This window comes from Sminthopsis crassicaudata, chromosome 3, assembly GCF_048593235.1.
Source record: "Sminthopsis crassicaudata isolate SCR6 chromosome 3, ASM4859323v1, whole genome shotgun sequence".
Taxonomy (NCBI): Eukaryota; Metazoa; Chordata; class Mammalia; order Dasyuromorphia; family Dasyuridae; genus Sminthopsis; species Sminthopsis crassicaudata.
Window position 1 is genome coordinate 236,156,130 of NC_133619.1, and position 25,857 is coordinate 236,181,986.

The following is a 25,857-nucleotide window of genomic DNA, read 5'->3' on the forward strand; positions in this document are numbered from 1 at the left end:
AGTGTGGAACACAACATAACATTTCTACTTTTTCTGTAATTGTTTGCTTGCATTTTTATTTTCCTTCTCAGTTTTTTCCTTTCTTTCTAGTTCCTATTTTTCTTGTGCAGCAAGATAATTGTTAGGATTACTAGGTGAGAACTCAGGTTGTCTGGACAATTACAAGGTGAGAACTCAGATTGACTTGACAGTTCTCTGGCTCAGACCTGTAAAGGGAGTTTACACCTTAGGAATCCTAGAAGGAGCAAGCTCATTGGTTGAAGTGGTTCTTCCCAGAAGCCCTTGCATTATCCCACGCTCATTCTCTGGGAGGATAAAAGAGGCAACATTGGGCCTGGAGAGCAGATTGGACTAGGCTGGAGGACAGCACTCCAGGAAGAGGAGAAGTCTCTGCATTACATCAGGCCTGACGGGGCTCTCTGCAGGAAGGGAAGTCACTTCTCTGGACAAGAGAGTTAACAGCAACTGCCTGGAGACAATGGTTCACTACAGGAAGAAGAATCTGTCTGAGAGATTTGAGGAGACACAGCAGATCTCTTCCCAGAGAGCGATCCGGCAGCTTCTGGAGACAACAGCTCGCTACAGATAATTATGTAAATATGTGTATATATATGTTGGATTTAACATATACTTTAACATATTTAACATGTATTGAACTATCTGCCCTCTATGGGAGGGAGTAGGGGGAAGAAGGGGGAAAGTTTAAACAGAAGGTTTTTCAAGGGTCAATGCTGAAAAATTACCCATGCATATGTTTTATAAATAAAAAAACTGTAACAAAAAATCATACCTTATATTATTATCTCTCTTCCTCTAATTGGGAGTGGGTGGATGGTGGACATAGGAGAGTTCCTCCCAGATCTTCCATGTAACCATAGCACCCAGGACAGCCATCTCATCATTTCCCATATACCTGGCAAATATGTATATGTGTGTGTATACACACACATATTATACATATGTATACACGTATTAGCTATTATTAGTATCATTATCACAAAAATTGAGTTGATGAGATCTAATGAAATCATGTAGTAAAACTGTGTAGTAAGAGAAAAGAGAGGAGTCAGGGCATAACCTTGAGAGACATCCAAGTTTAGAAGGAATGATTTGGATAAAGATCCAAAAAAAAAAAAAAAAAAAAGAGAGAGAGAGAGAGAGAGACTGAGGGAAAACAGTCAGACAGTTAGAAAACTCAAGTTATAGTGGGAACAATTTCTCTTTCATGCAGGATAGGAGCAGATCTCTACTTTCTAAATTATTCTTGTCAAATAGATTATTTGACTTTCACAAAAAATCCCATGAAATGGGAATTAAGATTATCTCCACTTTTTGGGAAAAGCAACCTAAGACCCCAGAGGGAGATTAAGTGAATCACCTATGTCCTCATAACTAGTATGTATAAGGACTGGAATTCAAATTCAAATTCTCTCAATGCTTAAGTCCAAAAAACTATTGGTTATACTGTGAAGCTTCTCCCCAAAAGGGCAATTCAATCACATACACGTTTGGTCAATTGAATACAACAACAATGAGGAACTGCATAGAAAAAAGAATGTCATTAGAGTGAGAAATAACCAGCAAGAGCTTAGACAGTGTAAGGATGGCCTATAGTTTCCTCTGAGATAGTCACAGTGTCAAGAGATGAAAAGCATATCTAAGGATATCATTTGTAGAGAACTTACTTGAGGACATGGACAAGATTGTGTAGGAAAAGAATACATATATAGATTTTGGCCTGCATCAGTGAAATGATTAATCACTGGCTAAAATCACAGAGTCACTGAGAGCATCAAGGTATACTAATGAACCTCTTGGAAGCATTCTGTGAATATTTCTGTATTGTTTAATTTCTGTGAATACCATAAAGGAAAAAAATGATGATTTTTTCTTTTACCCATCTTTTAGACACTTTCTTTTTTTTTTCCCCTTATCTTCTCTCTTTTCTGTAGACTATAAACTGAAAAACTCTTTGAGTGATAAAGTTTACTTAATCCCCTTTTTGTCCCTCCTGTACTCTTCTTCCCAGAAACCATACCTGAATCTTTCTTTCTTCCTTAGGGGAGGAGAACAATTGGCAGAAACTACATCTGTCTTTTCTTTGCCCCCCTCAACCTTTTTTTTCCTCCCAAAGTCATGTCACCTACTCACCAGAGGAAACTTATTTTCCTTATAGATAATTCCCTCATTGCCATTGGGATTATCCCTAGAAGCCTCCTACCCTGGAAAAAGAGATCAAGACTGCTGTACTCCTACTTTAACCTCACCGGCAAAGAAAATGGGAGGGGGAAGTAAGAAGAAGAGGAGGAGGGAAGAAAAGAGGGAGGGCCAGTCTCATATTGCAAGACTTCAATTTTGCTCTCCTTATACTAGTTTGGAAGAGTCTGATCCTGCCTGCACACGGGCTCTGAGCTGTCTGCCAGAGAAAACTCACCCCTTCACGGAGGAGTGAAAACTTTGTTACTTCTTTCTGCCCTTAAAGGAAAAAAAAAAAAAAAGAAAGAAAGAAAGAAAGAAAGAAAAGTTTCCAACACTTCTGGGAAAAGAGCTCTGGGCAAAGCAGCAGACTTTCTGAACGGACTTTGAATTCCTCTCATTTCTTCTTCCCCAGTTGGGATTTCTGGATTTTCTCTGGAAAAAAGGAATACTCTTCAAAAGGGCATCTTTGTTGTTGTCGTTGTCATTGTCATTGTCATTGCTCATATTTATTTCAGTTGTCCAAGTGAAGCTTTGGAGCAGGGATGCTTGCATTCTTCTCCTTTCTGCATGTGGCAAGATGAAGAGAGGTCCAGCAGGGTGACCTCAAACCCCACCAACGGAAGGGTCCCTGACGTTTGGCTCGTGGCATTGTCTCCCCCTGGGTGGGGCAGGGTGGAGGTGGTGGTGAGGCGTGGACTTTGGAAAACGCTGGAGCTGTGGAATAAAAAGCCCAAGAGCCCAGAATTCGTGGAAAGTGCTCATTGCACAAGTCTTATCCACGAGTTCCTAGGTTTCTCCTCCTCTGGCACCGTTTGAAGAGGATGGGGTGTGCAGACTGATGTGTAGGACGTCGCTTCCCCAAACTTCAGGTAAATGTGGCTATGGGGCTTTCCTTTTACCTCCTTTTTCATTCCCCCCACACATTTCCAGCTGCTTCGATAATTGCGATTATCAAAGTGGCTCAAATTTGGTAGGGAAAAGAAGGGAGGAAGAGGAAAGGAATGAGAGGGAAGTAGGATTGAGGGTGGCCTTTGCATTGTCCCTGGAAGAAATCTGGGAAGCCAGGGAGAAGACTCAGTTTTAAGTGTTTCCAGCCACTTTTCTTTTACAAGCTTAGGGGCTATTTAAAACCCTCAAACTCTGCAGGGAATATGCTGACTGCAGCAGAGAAGAAAAGTTGCATCTATAGAGAAGTTGGATTTGAATCAGATTCACTTACAAACCTCTGCTGCTTTCACGGTGTCTTTGCGCGCCGACTATGTGTACAGAAATAAATATAGATAGATGTATATGTGTTTGTATGTTTGTGTGTATATATACACAAAAATATATACACTCATACATACATACATATACACATACACCCACCCCCCTACCCCTACCCCAATGCCCCCTCCCCCCCCCACACATATAAGTGAGCTCTCTTGCTCTGAGACACTAGAACAGAGAATCGTGAAAGGGGTTTCCAGGTGGGGAAGAATCTTCTCTTGAAATGGCAAGGAAGGGAGAAAACTGCAATTCCCTTACTTCCTACTATGCTCTCCAAACAGTCAGAGCATCTTCCCCATCCTCCACTCCAAACCCTGTTCTTTACTCTCTCGAGGTTAAGATTTCAATGCTATAGAGGAAGGTAAGCGAAAACCCAGACTTTGAGTTCCGCCACGAAGGAACCAAAGCTCCCGTGATTATTCTCGCTTCAGCTAAGGAAGCTGGGGAAGTCATCAGCGTGCCCTAAAGGGAGGATAAGATCTGGCGTCAACACGAGAGAGAAGTAGCAGGAGAGCCCGCTTCAGGCAGCCCCTGTTATTAGTATTAGCATAATTTATGGCGCTGCTCTCCTAGCGCACGAGAGCAGAGAAACTGGAGCTAATCCAGGCGGAGAGAGAGCAGGCGGGTCCAAATAAATTGTTCGCCTCCCTGAGAGAAAGGAAGTTTGACTCATTCCCTTCCCGCCCCAATTTGTCTCTGGTTAGCAGTGCAGTCTGGAGCAGCCTCCAGAGAGCCACCGAGAGATTTTGGAAACTGGCTAAGGTTTAGGATGTGGAGCTACTTCTCTGTGTACTAAGATTTTTCCCAACCCCCTCCTGAACCCGAGCCCGGTGAGATCCCTATGCATTCTAGCTAGCCAGACGGTTGGTTTCTCTTGAGTTCTCCAAAGGAGGAATGAGTATTGAGAGGAAAGAGGGGAGAAAATCAGCGAATTTTGGGAGCCACTTCTATAGGAACACTTAAATAAGAAACAATCGATTTGGCTCTCTCTTTGGTTAGGCAGCCCGTGAGTCAGAGAAGCACTATATAAATCTTTCAAAAAGATTACCACTACCTATGTCAGATTTCAGTAGCATTGGGATTTGAGTAGGAATGGGGTACCCAAACCAAAGTAGAAACTCTTCCCTTGACGTGTCTCTCCAAAGTTTATCTTTAAAGAACTATAACCGCCTGAATATACAACAGCCTTCCTTTTTCTTCACCATGCCAAGGATGTGAAACTGAGTTTAGGGTAAATGTAGTTTCCTGGCTTATGTTCATCTCCCCTTCTCGTTTATTTTTGTTTCCTTTTTATTCCAAGTAAGAAGGGGGGCAGGAATCATTTATACTACTGTACATTATAGTTTTCAAGGAGACTGGGAAATAAAACGACCAATACTTAAAAAAAAAAAATCATTCCATATGAAGAAGACTTATTTTGATTTAAAACAAACAAATATCTTAAAAGAGTGAAGGTCGTTATTTTTTTATTCAGTGCAATGATGGTTAGACCACTGTTATAATATTGATATTCCTAAAAATGTAGGTGGAGCATTGTTGTTTTGTGAAAAGATAAAAAGTAGCTCCCTGAGTATTTTCATTATTGCTTTTTTAAAATGTCCCCAGTCCTATGACTTATTTAAATGCTCTTAGTCTTTGAAGACTTCCATACTTGAAATTCTAGGAAGGTAGCTTTTTGTTTGTTTATTTGTTTATTTGTTTGTTTTGTTACTCTGTGTATAAAAATTTCCATAGAGGATCCCAAACAGCCATCAACACTATGGTGTCCTTTAACAAGCAACTTCTGACATAGTGTATGTGGTTCTTTAAATGAAAAGAATGGTCTCATTAAAACAAAACATGGTGAAATGAATGTCTTTCCACACCCTAACATGTTTTTTTATTGGATCATGGCTGGAAATGTCATAAAAAATATGAAAATAGCAACAGATGCTTAAGAAATTCTTTCACAGGAAGGACTTGCCCCTGGAAAACATTATCTGTTATCAGTAGTGATATCAAAAATTCTAAAAATCTTTCAGTGAAATTACTTGGAGAAGAAGATACCACATTTCTTTTGTAAAAGTGATGGTAGCAGATGAAAAATACTATTTTAATTTAATTTCTTTTTTGTTTAAAAGAGGACTATGGTTAGATTTGAGAATTACACAAAGAATAATCAGCTTAGAAAGTAACTAATAACTTCTGAGTTCATAGAATGTAAAACAAAATGTAAGGGGAAAGTTAAAATTTATGTTGCTTTTCATAAATGACATAAGACTATCAAACTGATCCATTTATTATTTGAAATTTAGAAACTTTAGTTTAATATAATTTTAGAAAACAGTGCTAGAAAAAGAAACCAATGGCACATAAAAACTAAATGAATATGTATCATTACTATTGTTATTATCATCACTATCATCATCATTATTATTATTATAAAACAGGTACTCAAAATAATGAAGTTTGACAAGATGCAGAAGGCAACTTTGGAGGCACTATCCGTGGTGCTGATCCTGTTTTGGGGACATCCTCAGGATTCACTTGCATGCCCTCACCCATGTGCATGCTATGTTCCCACTGAAGTTCACTGCACATTTCGATCTTTAGCTTCAGTGCCAGCAAGGATTTCTAAACATGTGGAAAGAATCAATTTGGGGTTTGTACCACAATTTTCTAAGCACTTAAAATATGTATATTTTTCTTCTTAATAACATCTGAATGATTAAATATACATGGGTAATAGAAAGAAGTCTTTATTCTAAATGCTGTTCTTTCATAAAATCAACCACAATTACTTCTCAAATGAAACTAGTTACACAAAGCTTACAAAAATGATGTTTCTTATCAATATCAATTTATTAAGGAAGTTTTATTGCCAATATTAATTACAGAGAGATTTGATTAGATCTTAATGATTCTGAGAAATGAATATACATACTGTCACTTTCTTTTATTGTGGGATAATATTAGTAATCTTCTGAAAATATTTTGGCAGAATGAAAAGAATGAATGTAGCTTTGTGACTTTTTAAAAGTCATGTAGGTATTTGTTACCTTAAAAAGATGATATTAAATATTAATTACTTGGGAAAATCCTCTTTTATTTTGGCAAATTGAACTGCTTTATTTTTTATTCTCTCAAATTTTATTGTGATTTTTTTACATTTATTCCTTTTATTTATGAATTTTCTTTTCAATATAAATCTTATTATCCTTTTAACTATGGAAAGGTGGCAAATGATTTAGAAATTTAAGAAAATGGGAAAATAAATGCTTGGAAAGCTTCCTTATTGAATTATTTTCTTGAAAAGCTGTAATTTTTTTAAAGGAAGAAATGTTATAATTTTGTGAGTAAAATTTAAATATACAATGCATAAACAAAGCATAATTAGATTTAATAGCCATACATGAAACCATAGAAAGAGACAAAGAAAGTTAAGGTAATAAGAAAAACTCCAGCTCTGAGGCAATAGACCATATAACACTGTTTTCAATAATGGTGGATTAAATTACTTGAAAATCACATAGGGATGGCAGTAACAATCTGGGAAATAAAAATAAAAGCTAAATATTTCTATTTCTATGAATCTGACATTTGTGCATGTTAATTATTTTTCCCATAGAGGAGATAAAGTTTTTTTTAATCCCATTCTGGAACATGAGTTCTATACTTTGGTTTACATAGATGAAAAAGAGACTTAGATTCCATGTCACTTACCTCTATTTCTCATATACATGTGCTCTATCTGCCCTTCATAATTAGGGAATATCTATGTACTCTTTTCTCATGACCACCTTCTAACACAAGCTTAAATTTTCTTTTCACATAAATTCTTAAATTAAGTTTTCTCAGTGTTGAACTTTATTCTCCTTTGTAGTAGAAAACAATGATTACTTTTATTCAATGCTAGAGATAAATATTTAGAAATAGAAAGGGGGAGCAGTAAAAAAAAAGTATTTAATATAGACAGTATATTATGGCCCCTTTATACTGTTTCCACATAAAACAGGAAAAACAACAAAATGGAAACTCACTGATGGGTTGATGTTGCTTGTTATTGTTGTTGTTTTTTAAAGTTAATGGCAACAAGAATTTTTTTTAAAAAATCCTATTGGTTAATATTGTAAAAATATAAACATTTAATTTAAAAAAATGAATAGCCTCAAAATGCATTGCTACTAATTCTGTAATTTAAAAAAAAGGATTAATATAATGCTATTCTAGCATAACTGTGTTTAATTACTATAATATTATTTTGAGAGGAGAAATACTTCCAAAGAGGAAAAAAAAATGGCATTGTGGAATATGACTAAGTAGAGGAAAGGAGAGATAGATATTAAATGCATACAAAACTTAGAATCTGAGTTGTCTTTTTAGTAGTTTGGAAAAGCTTTAGAACACTCAAGAAGAAGCTGAAGTTGTTGGCAAGATACTGAGGAAAGATCATATTACTACACAGCTGTATACAATATCCCCAATCAGTTTATAATGAGAGATCTCCTGTTTCTATACAAGATGATCTGGAAGACTTTCCCATAAGTTACTTTCCAAATGTAAAATAATTGGAAAAAGGGGGATTATTGTCTGCCTGACTGGACCCTTTTTTTACAGATTTCTAGAATTTCTTAAGAGCTGCATAAATAATAAATTATGCATTTAGAACTTTGATTTTTTTTTTGTAGACAACATTGTTTTGCCAGTCCTAAACAATATATTCTTTATACACCAAGAAAAGAGAAAATCTACCCTTACTTACTTTCATATTGTGTTTTATTTAATTTTTATCTTTCTAGAATTTCAGCATATCTTCCAATCTATCACTTCAACCTGGAAACTTCTTCAGCTCTGGTTCTTATTGAAAATAGTTTCTGGAAAACTATGTAGGAGCGATCAAGCTTATTCTTAACAGGCCCCATTCTTTTCCCCGCCCTCACCTCCGCCCCCCAGGCAATAGGGGTTAAGTGACATGCCCCCAGGGTCACACAGCTAGGAAGTGTTAAGCATCAGATGTTAAATTTGAACTCAGGTCCTCCTGACTTTAGAGTTGGTACTCTATTCGCTGCACCACCTAGCTACCCCAATATGTCTCATTCTTGCACATTCAAAGGGATCATGGACTGAATGTTGGAAGAAGGTTATCTGATTCAACCTTTTAGGAAATCACAACTCAGAGAGAATCACAACCCTGATCCCATGACTGAATCCAGTCCTCTTTCCCTTAAACTATATTGTCTTCCAAGCAAAGGAAAATTAACACTATCCTTATGAATAAGGGTTACTCACTCTGGCTTGTATATCTGCGTTGCCTGTTGAAATCCTTTGTCCTCTTCTTGTTGGAGATCAGAATGGGGATTACCAAAATTAATAGTTCTTCAAAACAGGTTCATATGCTGACAGAAGAAAGTAGATGAAGGAGAGGAGGATTATAGGAATTGAACTAAATATTTCTGACAAGCACTGCACTAAAATTCATACTAAAAATGTATTCTCTACTCCAGTATAGCATTATCTACTGCATTTCAAACATTTCTTTCTAATATGGTTTCTTTAAAATATCATGTCTTCTGGAACAATTATTGTCTCTGATGTCCCTTTAATTCTTTCTCCATATAACTGAAACTAGCAAGGAGGTATCTTGCAATGGAAAGAACATTTTATTATCATAACACATAAAGGTGAGTCCTATTTCTACTGATGTGCATCAGATCGATGATCCTCACTTTCATTTCATGTATAATGAGGGCCTAAGATAATTTTTAAGATAACCTCTATCTTTTAATACAATGAGGTCCTTGCTATGGAAAGACATGCATGTTTAATAGACCAACAGAGAAATTTGGCTTGCAAGTTGCAAGTTATGACAATTTCTTCAAGGTATTTCTGTTGTTATTATAATAAGAAAACATGTACCACATTACATCTAATTTACATCTGATAAAGAAGTAAGGAAAATGTTATTTTAGAGATTTATAAATAAACTCTTCAAGAAGTTAAGCAATTTACTCATTTTGTTATTGTTCAGTTGTGTACAAACAAATCTTTGTGCCCCCATTTGAGTTTTACCAAGCACTTTTTTCTTTCCTTCTCCCCCTATTTTACAGATGTGGAAACAGGATTAAATAACTTACCCAGGGTCACACAGTCAGTAAGTGTATGAGGCTAGATTTAACTCAGGGCAATAAATATCCAGAAGTTTTTCTGACTCCAAGCTCGGTATTACTCCTCACTTAACCGCCCTATATTTTATTTCTAGTCACATAGTTATTCTTAGGGGTCACTTCCTATAGTCTACTGGCTAAAAATCCAAACCTTTTCCCAGTATAGCATACTGTCTTACTATATGATGCATAATTAAGCACATACTTGAAAGGTATAATAATGACTAAATCATCAAGAATTATGCATGCCTTTAAAATACTTTATTTCAAAAACAAAACTTGGCAACTTATATAGCAAAAACTGTTTACTGCATATTTGGATAGTAATTAAAAGATGCAGTAATATAAATTATTGATAAAGTCTATTAAATGATATTCCTAGAGCCATATTTGATTGAATTAGAAAATTGGTCTTTGAATAATGAAAATCTACTGCGATTTCTGACTCTGCTACATGCTACCTGTGTGATTTTGGGCAAAGTTGGGCAATTTCTCAGTTCTCTTAGGAAACTTTGGCATAGCAGGTGCCAATCTGAATCAGTAGAGAGAGTTTTATCACTGAGAATTCCTCTATGGATGAAATTACGGATCAAGTCTTCTCCTCTCCCCACCTCAAAAAAGAAATTTTAAAAATCCCTTTAATTTTAATTCCTATATAACTTATGCTCATATAATCTACAAATAGGGCTTCAAATATATTCTCTGTTCTTGTGAAGTTTATAATTCCTAGAATGATTTTGTCTGTCAAGAACAAAAGGGGAAATGAGCTTAATGGGCATAACAAGGTAATAATATATTTCCACAAGTACTTATTCAGCTTTCTTGATAATTCTAAATCAGATTGATTAATTATTTTAAAAGCTGTATTAAAAAAAAAAGCAATCACTATCTTTCTGCATAACACCTCCTTACAGGATCTTAAAGTCTCTGAAGCAGAAGAGAGCTAGCTGGAAAGCACTTGGTCCTTCATTCTCGAAGAGGACAAAATGATATCACTATGTTAAAGTCAAGTTACAGTGTGTCTGACTGTGGCTGATCAGACCAATATAAGCTCAGAATGCTCTATCACAGCTTGGACATAAATAGTCCTTTTGAACATTTAGAGTAATTTCTCTCATTTTGAACCTCTCATGTGTCCTTGGGGCTAATTAAATACTGCTTTGCTCAGAGCATCTTCTCTGATGAGAGTATTCCATGCTGGGCTATGTCAGTGTCTCTCATATCATACAATCGATTCTGAAGTTCTTAAGAGATACCTTGAATTGTCCTTGTATTATTTTTTTCTGGCCATCTTGTGAACACTTCCCCTGTGTGAATTCTCCATAAAATAATCTTTTTGGCAAGCACACATTTGGCATTTGAACAATGCGGCCAGCCCAAAGAAATTATGCTCTCTGCAATATAGTTTGAAAGCTTGGCAATTTAGTTTGAGAAAAGACCTCACTGCCAGGTATCTTATCCTGCCAAGTGATCTTCAGAATCTTCCTAAGATAATTCACTTGTCTTAAACACTTACGGTTTTACAGATGAGGGAAGTAAGCAGAATCTAGGTGGCTCAGTGGATAGACCATGAGGTCTGGAGTCAGGAAGATCTGAGTTCAAACTGCACTCAGAACTTAGTAGTCTTGTTGTCCGGGGCAAGTCAATTAACCATGTTTGCCCCAGTTTCTGCATAAGTAAAAATTAAAAAAAGAAAAAGTGGAGAAGGAAATGGTGAACCATTCTAATATTTTTGCCAAGGAAACTTCAAATGTGGTAACAAAGATAACATATATAACTGAAACAACTGGACAACAACAACGATAAACAATATCTAACATGTTAAGTAATTTCTTGTGGATAAAATGGCTAGTAAATGGTGAACTTGGGTATTCTGACATCCACATGAGTCGTAACTTAACCACTCCATACTGTCTCCCCATCTTTTGTTTCTAACTTTACTCCTCTTTCTGTTTCTATATATTCATTCAACATCTATCTGGGTTATAATATCCTATCTTCTTTTATAATACTCTTTAAATTGCCCATACAAAGGCCTTGATTTTAAAGAAAAATACTACATATCTATGATGTCATCCCCAAAAGAAACTTCTCTATAATCCTGTGATCCTATTAATATGATCTTACATAGTCATCGGTATTAGATTTGGAAAAGAATTTGGAGGCTATTGAAGCTTATTTCTTCCCTTTGGAGATAAGGAAACTAAGACCCGGAGAGGTTAAGTGATTTGTTTAAGATGACAAAGGTAATTATTGGCAGAACCAAGATGTGAACTTCCCTCCTCTGACTTCAAATCCAGCATGCTATTTTTCTATTGTATAGTGCTATATTCAACATTTAGTTTAGTAAAGACAAATGTGTTACAGGGTAATCTATTGCTTTCATTTGAGTTGTGAGTTATAGGCTCATGATAATAGATTTTAGAACAGGATGTTATAGTTGTCAAGTTTGGTTATTCTTCAGCCTATAGGAATATTATTGAGCTTACAATGAAAAGACATAACTTAGATGATGACATTTGGGGGGGTCTGGGGAAGATTGGCTTTTTAGTGGCTTAATTACCTTGTCTGAGCTTCATCCAGTTAAGTTTCATGCAAACTCATAATTCATTGATTTCCTGGACATTACGTTGATATCTCCATATTGCAGAATAGATACATAATGCAAGATCATCCTAAAACAATTACTAGGAATCTGTGGATTTGAATTCATCAAGTAGGTAATATTTAAATAAATCTTGAGAGGCAGCAAGATGGGGTGACCTTTGAAATGCAATAGCCTAAGTTCAGATCCCATCTCATTCATAGTCCAACGCTAATTCTGGGCAAGGCATTTGACTTCTCAATAGCTTTAGGCATTTCCTAAATGTATATATTGTAGGGAGGTTGCTTTTCTGCACTGGTAAAAAGAATTTCTTTATAAGTATCTCCCTTTCACAGTAAAATCATTGATCCAGATTTCCCTAAAAATATTCATTACTCCTCTCACCAGAATAAAGTATAACTTTGTGAATCATACATTGAAAAAGTCAGATCCTAAGGCTTTCACCCAAGTCACCTAACAGGGAGGAGGTGTTCAGTAGGCAGAAAATAGTTGAATTTTATAGCAATTGTGAATCAAAAATATAATCCCCAAAAATATAAAACCCAGAGACATCTGCTTCTGTGGCTTCATATAGAAATAACTTGTGACTATACTTGTCAAATACTCTTTCAAGAGATTCATGGACAAACATTTATATCCCATATGTCTGAGTTAAATGAGATCATCACAGAAATACAGAAAATAGACTTCTAAGAATATGTTTGATACTTGTACATAGGTTATCCTAATAAAACTTCATCAAAGGAATTTATTTCATTGTCTCCATGCTCAGCTTATTCAGATTCAAATAGAGCTTAGTGAGCAGAATTAGCCTTTTCATAATCAGCAGCAATCCTTTGCTACTAGCTTCCTTAGTATATACTCTGCACACAGTTTCAGTCCCAACCTACTAAACTAACAGTCAAGAGATCATGTGTTAGACTTGGTGTCAGGAAGATCTGTATTCAAATCTACTTCAGATATTTGCTTGTGATTTAGGCAACTTACAACCTCTAGGTGCTTCAGTTCTTTCACCTGTAAAATGAAGGGTTTGGACTCAGTGGCTACTAAGCTCCCATTTAACTCTACATCTTTGATCCTATGATTCTGTATTTACAACTAGCTATATGTTCTAATGCTTAAACTGAAAACTGTGGGAATTAGACTAGAAGATTTTTACAGTCTCTTCCATCTCCAACATTCAGTGATTCTACATATGTAATACTTATTTGGAATGGATTTTGGTATTACTGAACCAATTCTTTCCCTCTGTATGAGATTCAGGAAAATTCAATAGAAATTCATTATGGGAATAAAGATTTAGTGAATGGAAAACATTCAAGGCCAGCATGTGAAACATAGCTAAAAATGGAGGCTTGGACATGCATTGCACACACATATATCCTATATATGATTATGATTACATGTATATATGAAATATACACATATATTCATATTTATTCTATTATTCTCTATTAATATTTACTATTCTTGCTTTTATTAAAGAAAAAGTTTTAGGTTGATTTAATTAAGAAAAGAATGTATCAAATCTGGTCTATTTGTGTATTATAATAATACCATCTTTTTTTTTTCTTTTGGTAAGATAGTATAATGTGAATATTAAAGTGAAATTTTTGAAATTATAATGGGGAATGATTTTGCTGTTGGAGATTATCTTTCCTATATTCAAACTTTTATAGATAGCAGTTTTTTTTTCTAAAGTTGACTATAAGGAAAAATACTTTTGATTAAAGGTTAATAGTCTACCATTAAGCACATCTGTTTCCATAAAAATACAGTGAGTTGTAAACAAAGCTTTGAGGATCTTAATATCTAGCTATAAACTCTGTGTGTCTCTGTTGTCTCTGTCTTGTTTCTCCTCTTTCTTTATATACACATGTGCACAAATATACATACACATCCCTACATCCATACATACATATATACGCACATACACAAACACATACACATACACACACACACACACACACACACATATATATACTGCCCGCCCCACACCGGAGTCTCAATATTTAGACAGTCACCACTTATCTTCTCTTAGCCAAATGGCTCTATGAAGTAAAATGCAAAAAAAAAAAAAAAAAAAAAAAAAAAGTTTGTTGATTTAAAGAAAATCTGTAATATTTTCAAAATATATTCTGTTGAAGAAAACTAGTTTGGCATTTCCATACCCTAAGTTGTTATAGATGTTTTACATGACCCCATTCATTTCAAACATGAGTTTTTAATGATTGAATCCTTAAAGTTTTCAGAAGTGGGAATAGACAATGTTATGGATTTTCTAGCCTAAGAAAATATTGGTGGCAAATATATTTGCAGATTCTGAACTTTTGTAAGTGTCAATGACAACAATCTTTGATAAGGGTACCTGTGAGGCATTGTGAAATGAGATTTTCCAGTGTTGCTACCTTAAACTTTATTTCTGGTGTCTGTATACTATTACTTGAAAGGTAGCATTATGGTGTTTCTAATGATTTCTTTTGTCAATCTTTCTCCTAATTGGAATTGGTCAGATGCTATTCATTGCTACCACATCTGAGAAATATTTTGATGATGAAACATAAGCATCAGTAACTATCAAAATTGCTAGTCATATTTATTGCTTTTTATTTAAAAAATAAAACGGCAACAAAGAATAATGACTGGCTAATTGAATTGGTAAATGTTAAAGTAAAAATTCCAGTAACTGGCCCTCAACTGAATGTAGCCTCATAAAAAATGTTTCATTTAGCTTTTCGACCCTGCATTTCATTGAAACAAAGGTGGACTGGTGTTCTTTAGGATCTGAGCCAATATAACTTTAAAATTACCAGCTAGTTAACTTGCACCTGGACAAGCAGACTGGTTGTATCTTTCATGTATTCTTTCTAACAATGCACTGTTTCTTTATTTTCCAGATTTAATAGCATACAGTCCATATCAGAAAACTCATTTGCAGGCCTTACCAAACTGGAGCTGCTCATGATTCATGGCAACGACATCCCAAGCATACCTAATGGAGCATTAAAGGATTTAATCTCGCTTCAGGTAAAACTTGAAATTTATGAACATCACTAATTAATGCAATCCATTATCAAGGACACAGAAAAGGTAGATTTTTTAAGATGATCAATAAAATTATTATTTCTTGACATTTAAAGAGGAAATACAATATAATTTTTCATCATTCTTTGTTCTTGTTCCTTATTCTTCTCAGTGATATTTAAATATGAACAATAATGTTCTTTCCTGTCATTGTAGGTCTTCAAGTTCAGTTACAATAAGTTGAGAGTCATAACAGCACAAACACTTCAGGGGCTTTCAAGTTTAATGAGACTACATATTGATCACAATAAGATTGAATTCATCCATCCACAGGCCTTTAATGGTTTAACTTCCTTGAGATTACTCCATTTAGAAGGAAACTTGCTTCATCAGCTTCATCCTAGCACATTTTCCACATTTGCCTTTCTGGATTATTTTAGACTCTCTACAATAAGACACCTTTACTTATCTGAAAATGTCATCAGAACTCTGCCTGTTGGAATGCTCTCAAACATGCCACTTCTGGAAAATCTTTACCTCCATGGAAATCCATGGTCCTGCGACTGTGGATTAAAATGGCTCCTTGAATGGAATGCTGGATCTAAAGGTAAGACTTCAATAGTATTTAGCCAACATTTATTAAACATCTACTCTTTGTGCTATTATTTGATTAGAATGAAGAGACAATTTTTGTGCCTTCTATATGCATGATTATATTTTGTCTGCTGTTAAGATATTACAGAGTTCAAATTATATTGTCTAAGTATCTACAAAAGAAATTCAAGGTCACACAGAAATTGAGCTTTCCCATCCATACCTGAAGAAAGCATGCATATGCATATATGTACATATACATGTATATGTATGCTCACAATGCGTTTATGTATATATACATTTTAAAATGCAACTTTGCATATATGGAAACAGAGTTTTGTCAGTTTCGGGCAATGCATGTTATGTGATATATTGTTAAATTAAATTTAATTCAGAAGAGGTTGGTCAGAATGATGACTAACCTGAAAATAATGTTATATGAGGAATAGTAGAAGAAAATGGTAGTTTGGAGATGAAATATTAGAAAGTAGGAGAGATAATAGTGACATCATCAAAATTTGAAGAGTTGCCATAAAAATATAAAGCCAACTCAGTGAGCACTAATTACATTTATTTGCGATTCATATCTTTTTAATTAGGTACAGATTTTTTAAAAGTTTTATCAAAACATGGCTGCTATGCCACTGAACAACCTAATAGGAGAGAATGACTTCTTTTCAGAGTCACTGAAACTCAGAATTTCAGATTTAGAAGGACTTGTGGGCCTAGTACAACTCAAACCTGAAAAACAAAATTTGATTAAAGACCTCTGATGAATGGGAACACACCAGCTTCTGTGGCAGCTCAAAACTTAGATATAAAAAAATACAGGATAAGGGCATAAGAGAAGTATAAAATATGCTACTAGAAGAAGGGCAGGACTAATTTTGTTTTGCTTCAAATGATAAAGTTAGCAAGAATGTAAGTTGAAAGGGAGATGCATTTCTGCTCAATATGAGATAGATAAAGGAAACATTTATTAAATTATTCTACGCTCTGTAGATATAAATAAAACATGCAAGGAAATCTCATCCTTCAAATAGCTTACATGCTAATAGATGTAGATAATACATAAAGGAAGCTTGAATGTAAGGATGAGATGTAGAAATGGTCAGAAATGGAGTATAGATCTGGTTCTGGGAAATATGATGAAAACACTTACTTTACAAGAGCCTGACACCTCAGGGAACAAGGGAAAGTTTTTATTTGGAGGGGTAGATCTGTGACTGGAAAATAGTTGAATTTAGAGAATATATATTAGAACTTTTAATTTTTCCCCCAAATCAAAAGAACTGACTCCTGAAACAAAGTATGCATACTCTACAATGAATGGAAGTTCTAATTCAATTTTGTGATTTTAATTAAATCCTTGACTGCCAAATAGTAAGACTCTCAAAACTAGAAAAATGCAGAGACAGAATCTATTAAATAACCCTCAAGTTCTAAAGAACTACATAGTATTGTAGTTAGGAAGAAATATACAACAAATCTTATGACAGGAGGAAGATAGCATGGAAAGTAAGAATGTTAAGCAAAATTTTTGCAAAGTTAGGGTATATGTGTATCTGTGAGTTTATAACAGCATAGGTGGAAAGTCATAGACTATCTTTCTGGTTTTCAATTAAAAAAAACTCCATTTTCCAGGAAAGATTTAAGATTACTTTGTCTTAAGGGAATGACTTTATTGAAAACTTTAAAACTAGATAAACATTTATGCATCATTGCAATGGGTTAGTCAAATTTTGTGCTCATGTCAAAAAATGAATGTATCTTAAATACATTTACAAGGTCACTTTTGAAATACAAATTGGTAATATTTAATTAATTCTAATGTGATTAAGTATCTTCACTCTGATTTTGAAGGAAATTAGTTTAGACTGTTATTAATATCCAGAAGGAATTTGCAATAATAATAGACTATTCTATTATTAAATTGAAAAGTAATTCAAATACAGTACCTTAATTGATCTTCTTAACTCTGTGAGGTACTACAGTTATTATTATCCCCATTTTGTAGATAAGGAGACTGAAGCTGTGAGGTGAAATTGCTTATCCTGAATTACACAATTACTAGTGGCTAATGCAGAATTCTTACCCAGTTTTTCCTGATTTCAAGTCCAGCAGCTCATCAATTATATACCATGTTGTACTATGGCATCCAAGTCAATTAAAATTAGCAAATTTTAAAGCATTTACCACATGCATGATACTACAAAAATGAAAGTGAAACAGACTTCAAGGACTTCACAATCTAACAGAGGCAAGACAACATGAAAAGGTAGAATATGGAAAAATCTAGGGAGTATATCTCATTCTTAATCTGGGTGGGTGAAATCTTCATCATTTTACATTACAGTATGATTTAATTTTCCATTTACAATGCCAATGGAATTATATAACTTTTCAGATTATTTAATATGAAAAATAACTAAAAGAAAAACAAAGTTAAATGTGGCATATTTCATACTGAAAGCTTCTTCTCTGATGGTTCTATCAGATTGAAATAATTTGTGCAGCTATCTTGATTTCTTGTGCCAGCATGTGCCTGTTTTCCTTCAGAAACTGAGTGTATAACTAGCTGATCTTAGAATCACAGGATTCTAAGGATTCCTGATAAGGAACTTGGAATCACCTGATTCAATCATTTTTGTTAGAGATATATTAATGCATTCATTTTGCTAGATAGACAGCTTTTTCTTTAGCCATCATTTTACATAAAGAAGGCTCAGGTTTTTAAATTGCCCAAGAAATCAGGCCCCTCCCCATTACCTATCTTTTGATAATATGATTATAATGTCCTAATTCATACATTTATCTAGTTGACCTGAAAAATACTGACCTCTAATATAGCCATCTACATACAACAAAATATTCTATGCTTTTGTACATTATTCCAATTTTTGCAAGCAAATGAAATATATTGATTCCATATGATGGCTTATTAGCCTGTTTGATATTTTTTATGAATAAAAATTCTTGTTTATATTTGTTTAAATGAGCAATGTTATACTATATTTGAAAATATAGTAGACCCTCATGACATCATTATTTATATAAATATTATAGATAAATATTATTCCTTGCAATAGCCACTAAACATTGGCTGTAGTTATTGGTTGCAAGTTTTTGTTCGATCTTAATTTTCCTAGAAGACTTTGGTCTCTCTTTAACTTTCTTAATTTCCTAACTTGTATACATATACACGCACACAAACACACATACACGCAAACACACACACACACACACACACACACACACACACACACACACTGAAAGCAGGAATATTTTATTTTTGTCTTTCTATTCACAATAACTATCATAGAGCCTTGGATACACTAAGTATTTAATAAATGGTTGTTGAAATTAATTGACATTAACTATTGGTCTATAAGAACAATCCTAATTGCCTAACTGCCCCAATTACTATTTCAGTTGTAGTAAGGCCTCAAAATATACATCCTTTGACTATATTTTAGCAGAAATAATCATTTCACTTGGACGTTATGTAATCTTCCTTGTCACCTCTTCACTGCTCATTAGCATCTATTCTATTAAGTGGAAAAGAAAATAAGAAAAAAAAAGTTTATTGTAAGTTTTGTGACTGTTCTGTTTAAGATTTAGCAAAGGCAGAAGCTGGAATATTAACAAAATTTTGTTTTAGATTATCCACATTTTTCAATTCTGTATTTTATTTTTTTATAAATAATCTTTTTATAGATAATCATCTTTTTCCTGATAACCATCTTTTTCCATAAATAGCTAAAATGGACATGACAAAGGAAGCCAAAGATAAAAGCATCTTTAAAAATTGTCTATTTCAATGATATTTATAATCTAATCTTGTCTCTCATACAATGCATTGCATTATTTCTTTAATCCTTCATTAGATCCATGATCTCATCAATGTGAGTTCCCATTTACGCCTTTTCAATGTATCTAATTCTTATGCATGCCCTATGTAACACTTTCTAATATATCACAGATTTATTTTAAGTTATGTATAGCCACCAAAATGAAGATAATTCCTCTACTGAAAGTCTTAGAAGCACTGTGACATAATGTTTGATTGAGTAGGGGATAGTAAGCTGGACTTGAAATTAGGAGATCATTGTTCTGAATCCTACTTTAGACACTCATTAAGCATATTCTCATAGGTAACTACTTAGAGATTCATTTCCCTCAATCTATAAAATAGAGATATAAGTATTTGGATTGCCTTATAAGGTTGTAATGAAGAAAGTGATTTGCAAAACAAATTAATATATGAATTATTATTCATACTGGACTGGTTATAATAGGTTTTAAATTGTCTAGAAGGTCTTAGATTGTTTGTGATTTTAGTACTAAATCTTTATTCTTTAGTACAGTAAATTGGTTATCCTAATTTTATTCATTAAATTGATTCAATTGCTTAATCTTAGGGATTTTGAAATGTAAAAAGGACAAAGCATATGAAGGCGGACAGCTGTGTTCCATGTGTTCCAGCCCCAAGCAGCTGAACAAGCAGGAGATTCACAATTTGAAAGACATTCTTTGTATGAAGCCTGTCATCCAATCTCCTCTCAAACAGAACTTCAGTAGCAGCAGCAATGAAGAGGAGAATGAAGATGAGGAGGAAGAGGAGGACAGCTCACTCTCTCTGGAAGAGATTCAATTTTCTCCCTGGAACATCACTTTAAATATGACTGATGAGCATGGAAATACAGTGGACTTGGCTTGTGAAATCAAGAAGCCAACAGATGTTTCAAAAATTCAACTAAACCAAAGTGATCCACAGGAAATTGATATTAATGCTACCATTGCCTTAGAATTACAATGCCCAATGAATCGAGAAAATTATGAGAAGCTATGGAAATTGATAGCATATTATAGTGAGGTTCCAGTAACATTACAACGGGAAGTCATGCTTAGCAAAGACCCCAAAGTCAGTTACCAATACAGACAAGATACAGATGATGATGCCCTCTACTATACAGGGGTGAAAGCCCAAATTCTTGCTGAGCCATCATGGGTGATGCAACCAGTTATAGATATTCAGCTTAATCGACGCCAAAGTACTGCCAAAAAAGTACTACTATCATTATATACACAGTTTTCACAAATAATCCCAATCAAAGACCTGAGGCAGCAGAGGAAAAAAACCTGGGTAATGATTGAGCAAGGTGAAAAAGTGAAAACAGCTCAAACTGTGGTTGAAGGGTCCATCTGCCAATTGAGCTGCAATGTGAAAGCCTCAGAAAGTCCAGTTCTCCTATGGATGCTTCCTGATGGCTCCATGTTGAGAGCTCCATTTGCTGATGAAGAAAGCAGATTTTCTGTCCTAAGCAGTGGTCAGCTCATCATAAAATCTGTAGGTCGTTCTGACTCTGGTTTGTACCAATGCATTGCTCAAGTGAGGGATGAAATGGACAGAATGATATATAGAGTTTCTGTCCAACTTCCTATCATCCAGCCAACCAAAAGACACATGGTAACAATTGAAAAAAATCCTGAGGAACCAATCATGTTGCCCTGTAATGCCTTAGCAATACCTGACGCTGAGCTTAGCTGGCTCCTTCCAAATAAACAGATTTTGAATGGATTGTCTAACTCAACACATGCCTATATGTTAGAAAATGGAACTTTATTCATCCCTAGTGGGCAAAACAGTGACAGTGGCTACTACAAATGTATAGCTATCAATCAACACGGAGTGGACCATTTTATTGTTAAGGTGACAGTGAATAAGAAAGGAGCAAATAAATCACCAAAAAGAGCCCAACTAAGAAAACGCCCAAGTTCTAAGACTGCTTCCAAAATAAGAGACAATGTGATAGAGGATGAAGGGGGTTCAGGTATAGAAGAGACAGATTATTCTCCCAGGCAAATGCTTACTCCAAAAGACCAAGAAGTATCTAGTAAGCCTAGGAATGATGCTCTCTCTAGGACACAGAACAAAAAAAATAAAAAGGGCAGGAGGAAAATGAAACATTGGAAAGATTTAGAAAGAGACCCAGAGAGTAATGTTGCGGAAGGCCGGAGAGTGTTTGAATCACGGAGAAGAATAAACATGGCAAACAAACAGATTAATCCACAACACTGGGCAGACATTTTGGCCAAAGTACGCAGAAAAAATCTTCCCAAGAGTACAACAGTGCCTCATACTGATTCTGTCATTAAAACCACAGTGGCTCCACCTATGAGACAAAAGGCTACACTTCCTTCTCCTATTAGCAGCCCCCCCTTGAAACATGCTGTGCAGATACCTAATACAGAAGAATCCTCAGCATCTGAATCTCTCTTCAGTGAAGATGAACTAGTTTCAGTCACAATTTCTTCAGCAAGTACTGATGAAAGTGATTCCAAAATATTTCTTACAGAATCAAAAATAACTCACATCCATTTGGAAGAACCAATAACTTATGGGACTCTGGGAACTCCTAAATCTCCATATGTTGCAGAAAATCCCTCTATAAGGACTGAACCCATAATAACAACCTCTTTACCTTCTAAGTCAACTTATTCTACACCATCTTTGAATGTTTTTTCTGAGGATCCAATCAATGAAAAAATAACAGAAAATTGGTCTACAGTAGATGATACTGATTTTACAGCAGGTTCTATAACAAATCAGGGTGAGCTGCCATTGGACACCATTATCTTGGCAGAGTCTGAAACTGTGACATACCTTTACCCAGACTTAAAAACAGACTCACAGCTCAACAAAGGACATAATGAAGATGCCCCATCCATTCAATTCATTCCAGTTCACTCAGCTGGAGTCAATAATGTTGATGTCCCAAAAACTGGCTCAAATAGTTTAGATCCTCCAGCCTTGCCATTTGAAGACTTAATTTCTGGGGACCATAATATCCCAACAAGTCAACATCCACAGGTAAAAAACAAGAAAACTCAAAGAATTGGCAATGGAGCAAACACTCATGATAGTTCCTCAGTTCATCAGGATACTGATGAAGAATTTGAGACAACTCAAAAAGAAGAAAAATTGGAAAAAATGCCCATAAGCAATAGCATTTCTGAGAGGACTCGACAAGATGCTATATCTACCACAGTATCTGAATTCCCAAGTAATATAGTTAGTACTGTTGTTCCCCTTCTGGAGCCAAAGCAGATTACTACTACTACTGATGAAAAGCTTTCCACAACAGCAGCCATTACAACTGCCTATACAAAGAACATTCTTTCTGGCTCAGTAATAACACAGCATCCCAGAAGAAGGCCTAATGGGAGAAAGCGATTAAGACTTCACAAACTTCATCGGAAAAAGCCAATTCTCCCAACTACTTTTGCTCCAGCAGAGACATCATTTAGTCCAAGAATTCTTGTAACCGAACCAAAGATTGCAAACAAAATAGAGATTTTGCTTGTTTCTCCTCCTTGGGCTGAAAACAAAACTACTCCTCCAATACAGTTAGAAAAGAAGAAATATGTAGAGACAGTTACAAAGGGAATATCACGTAGAAAATTTCCAAAGAGACCAAAATTAAATCAGTTCACAACAACCACAGTAGCATCTTTTGATACTGCAAAAGAAATAATCATGGATCCTACAAGTAAACTCATTGTACCTATGACAGCCACTATCCAAACTGTAGGCCTTTTTGATACTGCTTCTTTGACCACTGAGGCCTCACATAAGCAGAGGCCAAAAGAATATATTACTACAGCTCCTTCTGCTACAGAAATACATTTATCCTACCATCCAGTACAAGAAACAACTTCACACACATATAAGAATTTGTTTGATGTGGATTCAGACAATGTAGAAATTAAAAGTGATCATGTAGTCACAGATAGCAATGTCTATTTAACCAGAAGTGTATTCCCCAGTGAGTTATTCCCTAGTATTGTATCACCCTCTGATTCAGTTCCCTCAGAGGTCACAAAATTTCAAAAAGAATCTATTGATTTGAGGTCTTCAGGTACATCAAGCTGGGTACCTAAAAGGATATTTCAAACCACACATTCCCCAGTAGTACATACAAATGTTCCTGAAACTAGCTCTCAGGGAGCTAGTAAAGATTCACCAGTTTTCAAAGAATCACAGAAATTAGATTTATTCCCCAAATTTATAACTCTAACTGAAGCCCCTGATCCATCTCAACAGGAAGAAAAACATACCTCCTCTGTTCCCTCAAGCAGAAAAAAAGACTATCCTTCAAGTCATGAAGAAATTACTACCCAAGAAAGTTCTATTGAACAGGATCTTAGGAAGACTGCACCAACTGTTGCACCAACACATTCCATAACAAAATTAGACAATCAAGTTTTCACACCTAAACCATCTAAGGACATAGCATTCATAATTCCACCATCTTCATCTCCAGTGGAACAGATGTCATCTCCACTTACTTTGGCACCATTTACAGAATCTACAACATTGCCATCATTACTCTTTTCAAGCACTTCTAGTTTATCCACCCGATTATTGATGGAGTCTAAAGAAAATATCATATTTAATCAGGTAGGGGCCCCAGAAAGCAAAGCATCTGAAATAGATGATCAGAAAACAAAGTTAAGTTTCAGTTCCAATGAATTCCCCACACCCAGTTTTAACCAAAATAAAATTAATTTACTTTCCAAACATGAAATACAGGGCAGCAGTTCCAACAATCATTTGCTTCAAGGTTCCCTGTCTCATTCAGGGAGGATGCCTGTCTTCCACCAGCAACATGCCAATGTTCCTGAAAAGTATGAATTGCCAAGAATGACTGTAAGGCCACCACATGTAACAAAACAAAGCTCATCTCAACATTTTACAACTTTACAATCGCCTCTTCATTTTACTAATAAACCAGAGATAACATCATACCCTTCACAAAATAGTCCAGAAAAAAGACTCCCTGGAATGACAACAATAGCAACAACCACAATGACCATCCCATTGCCACAGCCAAATCCACTCATACCCAGTAGATCCAGTCATTCAGGGACCAACCAATTTAATGCCAACCCCAAAGTGTTTGGAAATAATTACATCCCTGAACAAAAAAGTTCAGCTACAAAGATGCCAAGTCCCAGAATCCCCTACACTGCAAATGGAAGATTTCCTTTTCTGTTTAATAGGACTCCTACATTCACACAAGTAGGAGTCACACCTAAGCCACTGGCAACTGTTCTGCCTGTTTCATTGAGTACGAGAGAGAAACAAATAACACCAGACCTGCACAGCCAGATTACAACACAAGGTACCATCCACAATGTCTTAGGTATTCCTGGAGCACCTTCGATATTCCACAGTCCTAGTACTAGATCACCACCTTTGATTAATTTAAAAAATACTCCAGTGTTTCCTACTCGGAGGACCATTCCTCATACAGCATCTACCATTCATTCCTACAGAAATGTCCATCATAGTAATTCTAAAATCACATTCAGTGGAGGACCTCCTGCTCCTAGTTTCTGGGCACTTGGAGAGAAGCCCCATATTATTACCAAGTCCCCTCACACCTTATCCATCATTGCTGAAACAGATGTTGTCCTTCCATGTGATACTACTGGAGATCCCAGGCCTTTTGTTACTTGGACAAAGGTTTCTACAGGTAAGAAATTTAAGTATTTCAGTCCAATCAGATTTAATGATGGATGAAGCCCAAAGGGGAGATGATTAGGAATGATCCTGTAGAAACAAAAAATTCCCAGGTCTCTTCAGATAAGAAAATAATTAGGTTAGATTGAGATCAGGTAACTCACTTTCTAGGCATTCCACAAGTCTGGGAACTCAGGAGAAGAAAATAGTGTCACCCTGGGGGGAAAAAAAAACAAACTTGTTTTATCAAGAATACTTTGGACAAATAATCACTTAATACTAGGACTCTTCTAGAGGAATCCCTTCTTTCTATTTAGTTTTGTGAAATCGGTTTTACTAAAGTCTTATTCCCAGGTGTCATTGCAACATAGAAATGACAATTCTTCAAGAATATGCCAAAAGCAAGACTTTTAGAATGGGAGAAGAAAAGGAACCACAGAGATCAGATATTACAATCTCTTGCTAATTTTAAAGATGAATAAACTAAGGCCTTA

At 35.3% G+C, this 25,857-nt stretch overlaps 1 protein-coding gene across 1 annotated transcript in view; it reads left to right on the top strand.

Annotated features, from left to right (window-relative positions):
• Window positions 1–2,376: 2,376 nt before the first annotated feature.
• Window positions 2,377–25,857, top strand: part of MXRA5 (matrix remodeling associated 5) — a 35,039-nt gene continuing 11,558 nt past the window's right edge. Inside the window, exons 1-5 of the mRNA XM_074300205.1 lie at window positions 2,377–3,068; window positions 5,898–6,109; window positions 15,114–15,243; window positions 15,457–15,847; window positions 20,256–25,376. Of these exons, the coding sequence (XP_074156306.1) occupies window positions 5,910–6,109; window positions 15,114–15,243; window positions 15,457–15,847; window positions 20,256–25,376 (5,842 nt within the window). The 5' untranslated portion in view covers window positions 2,377–3,068; window positions 5,898–5,909. The remainder of the gene's footprint in view (window positions 3,069–5,897; window positions 6,110–15,113; window positions 15,244–15,456; window positions 15,848–20,255; window positions 25,377–25,857) is intronic.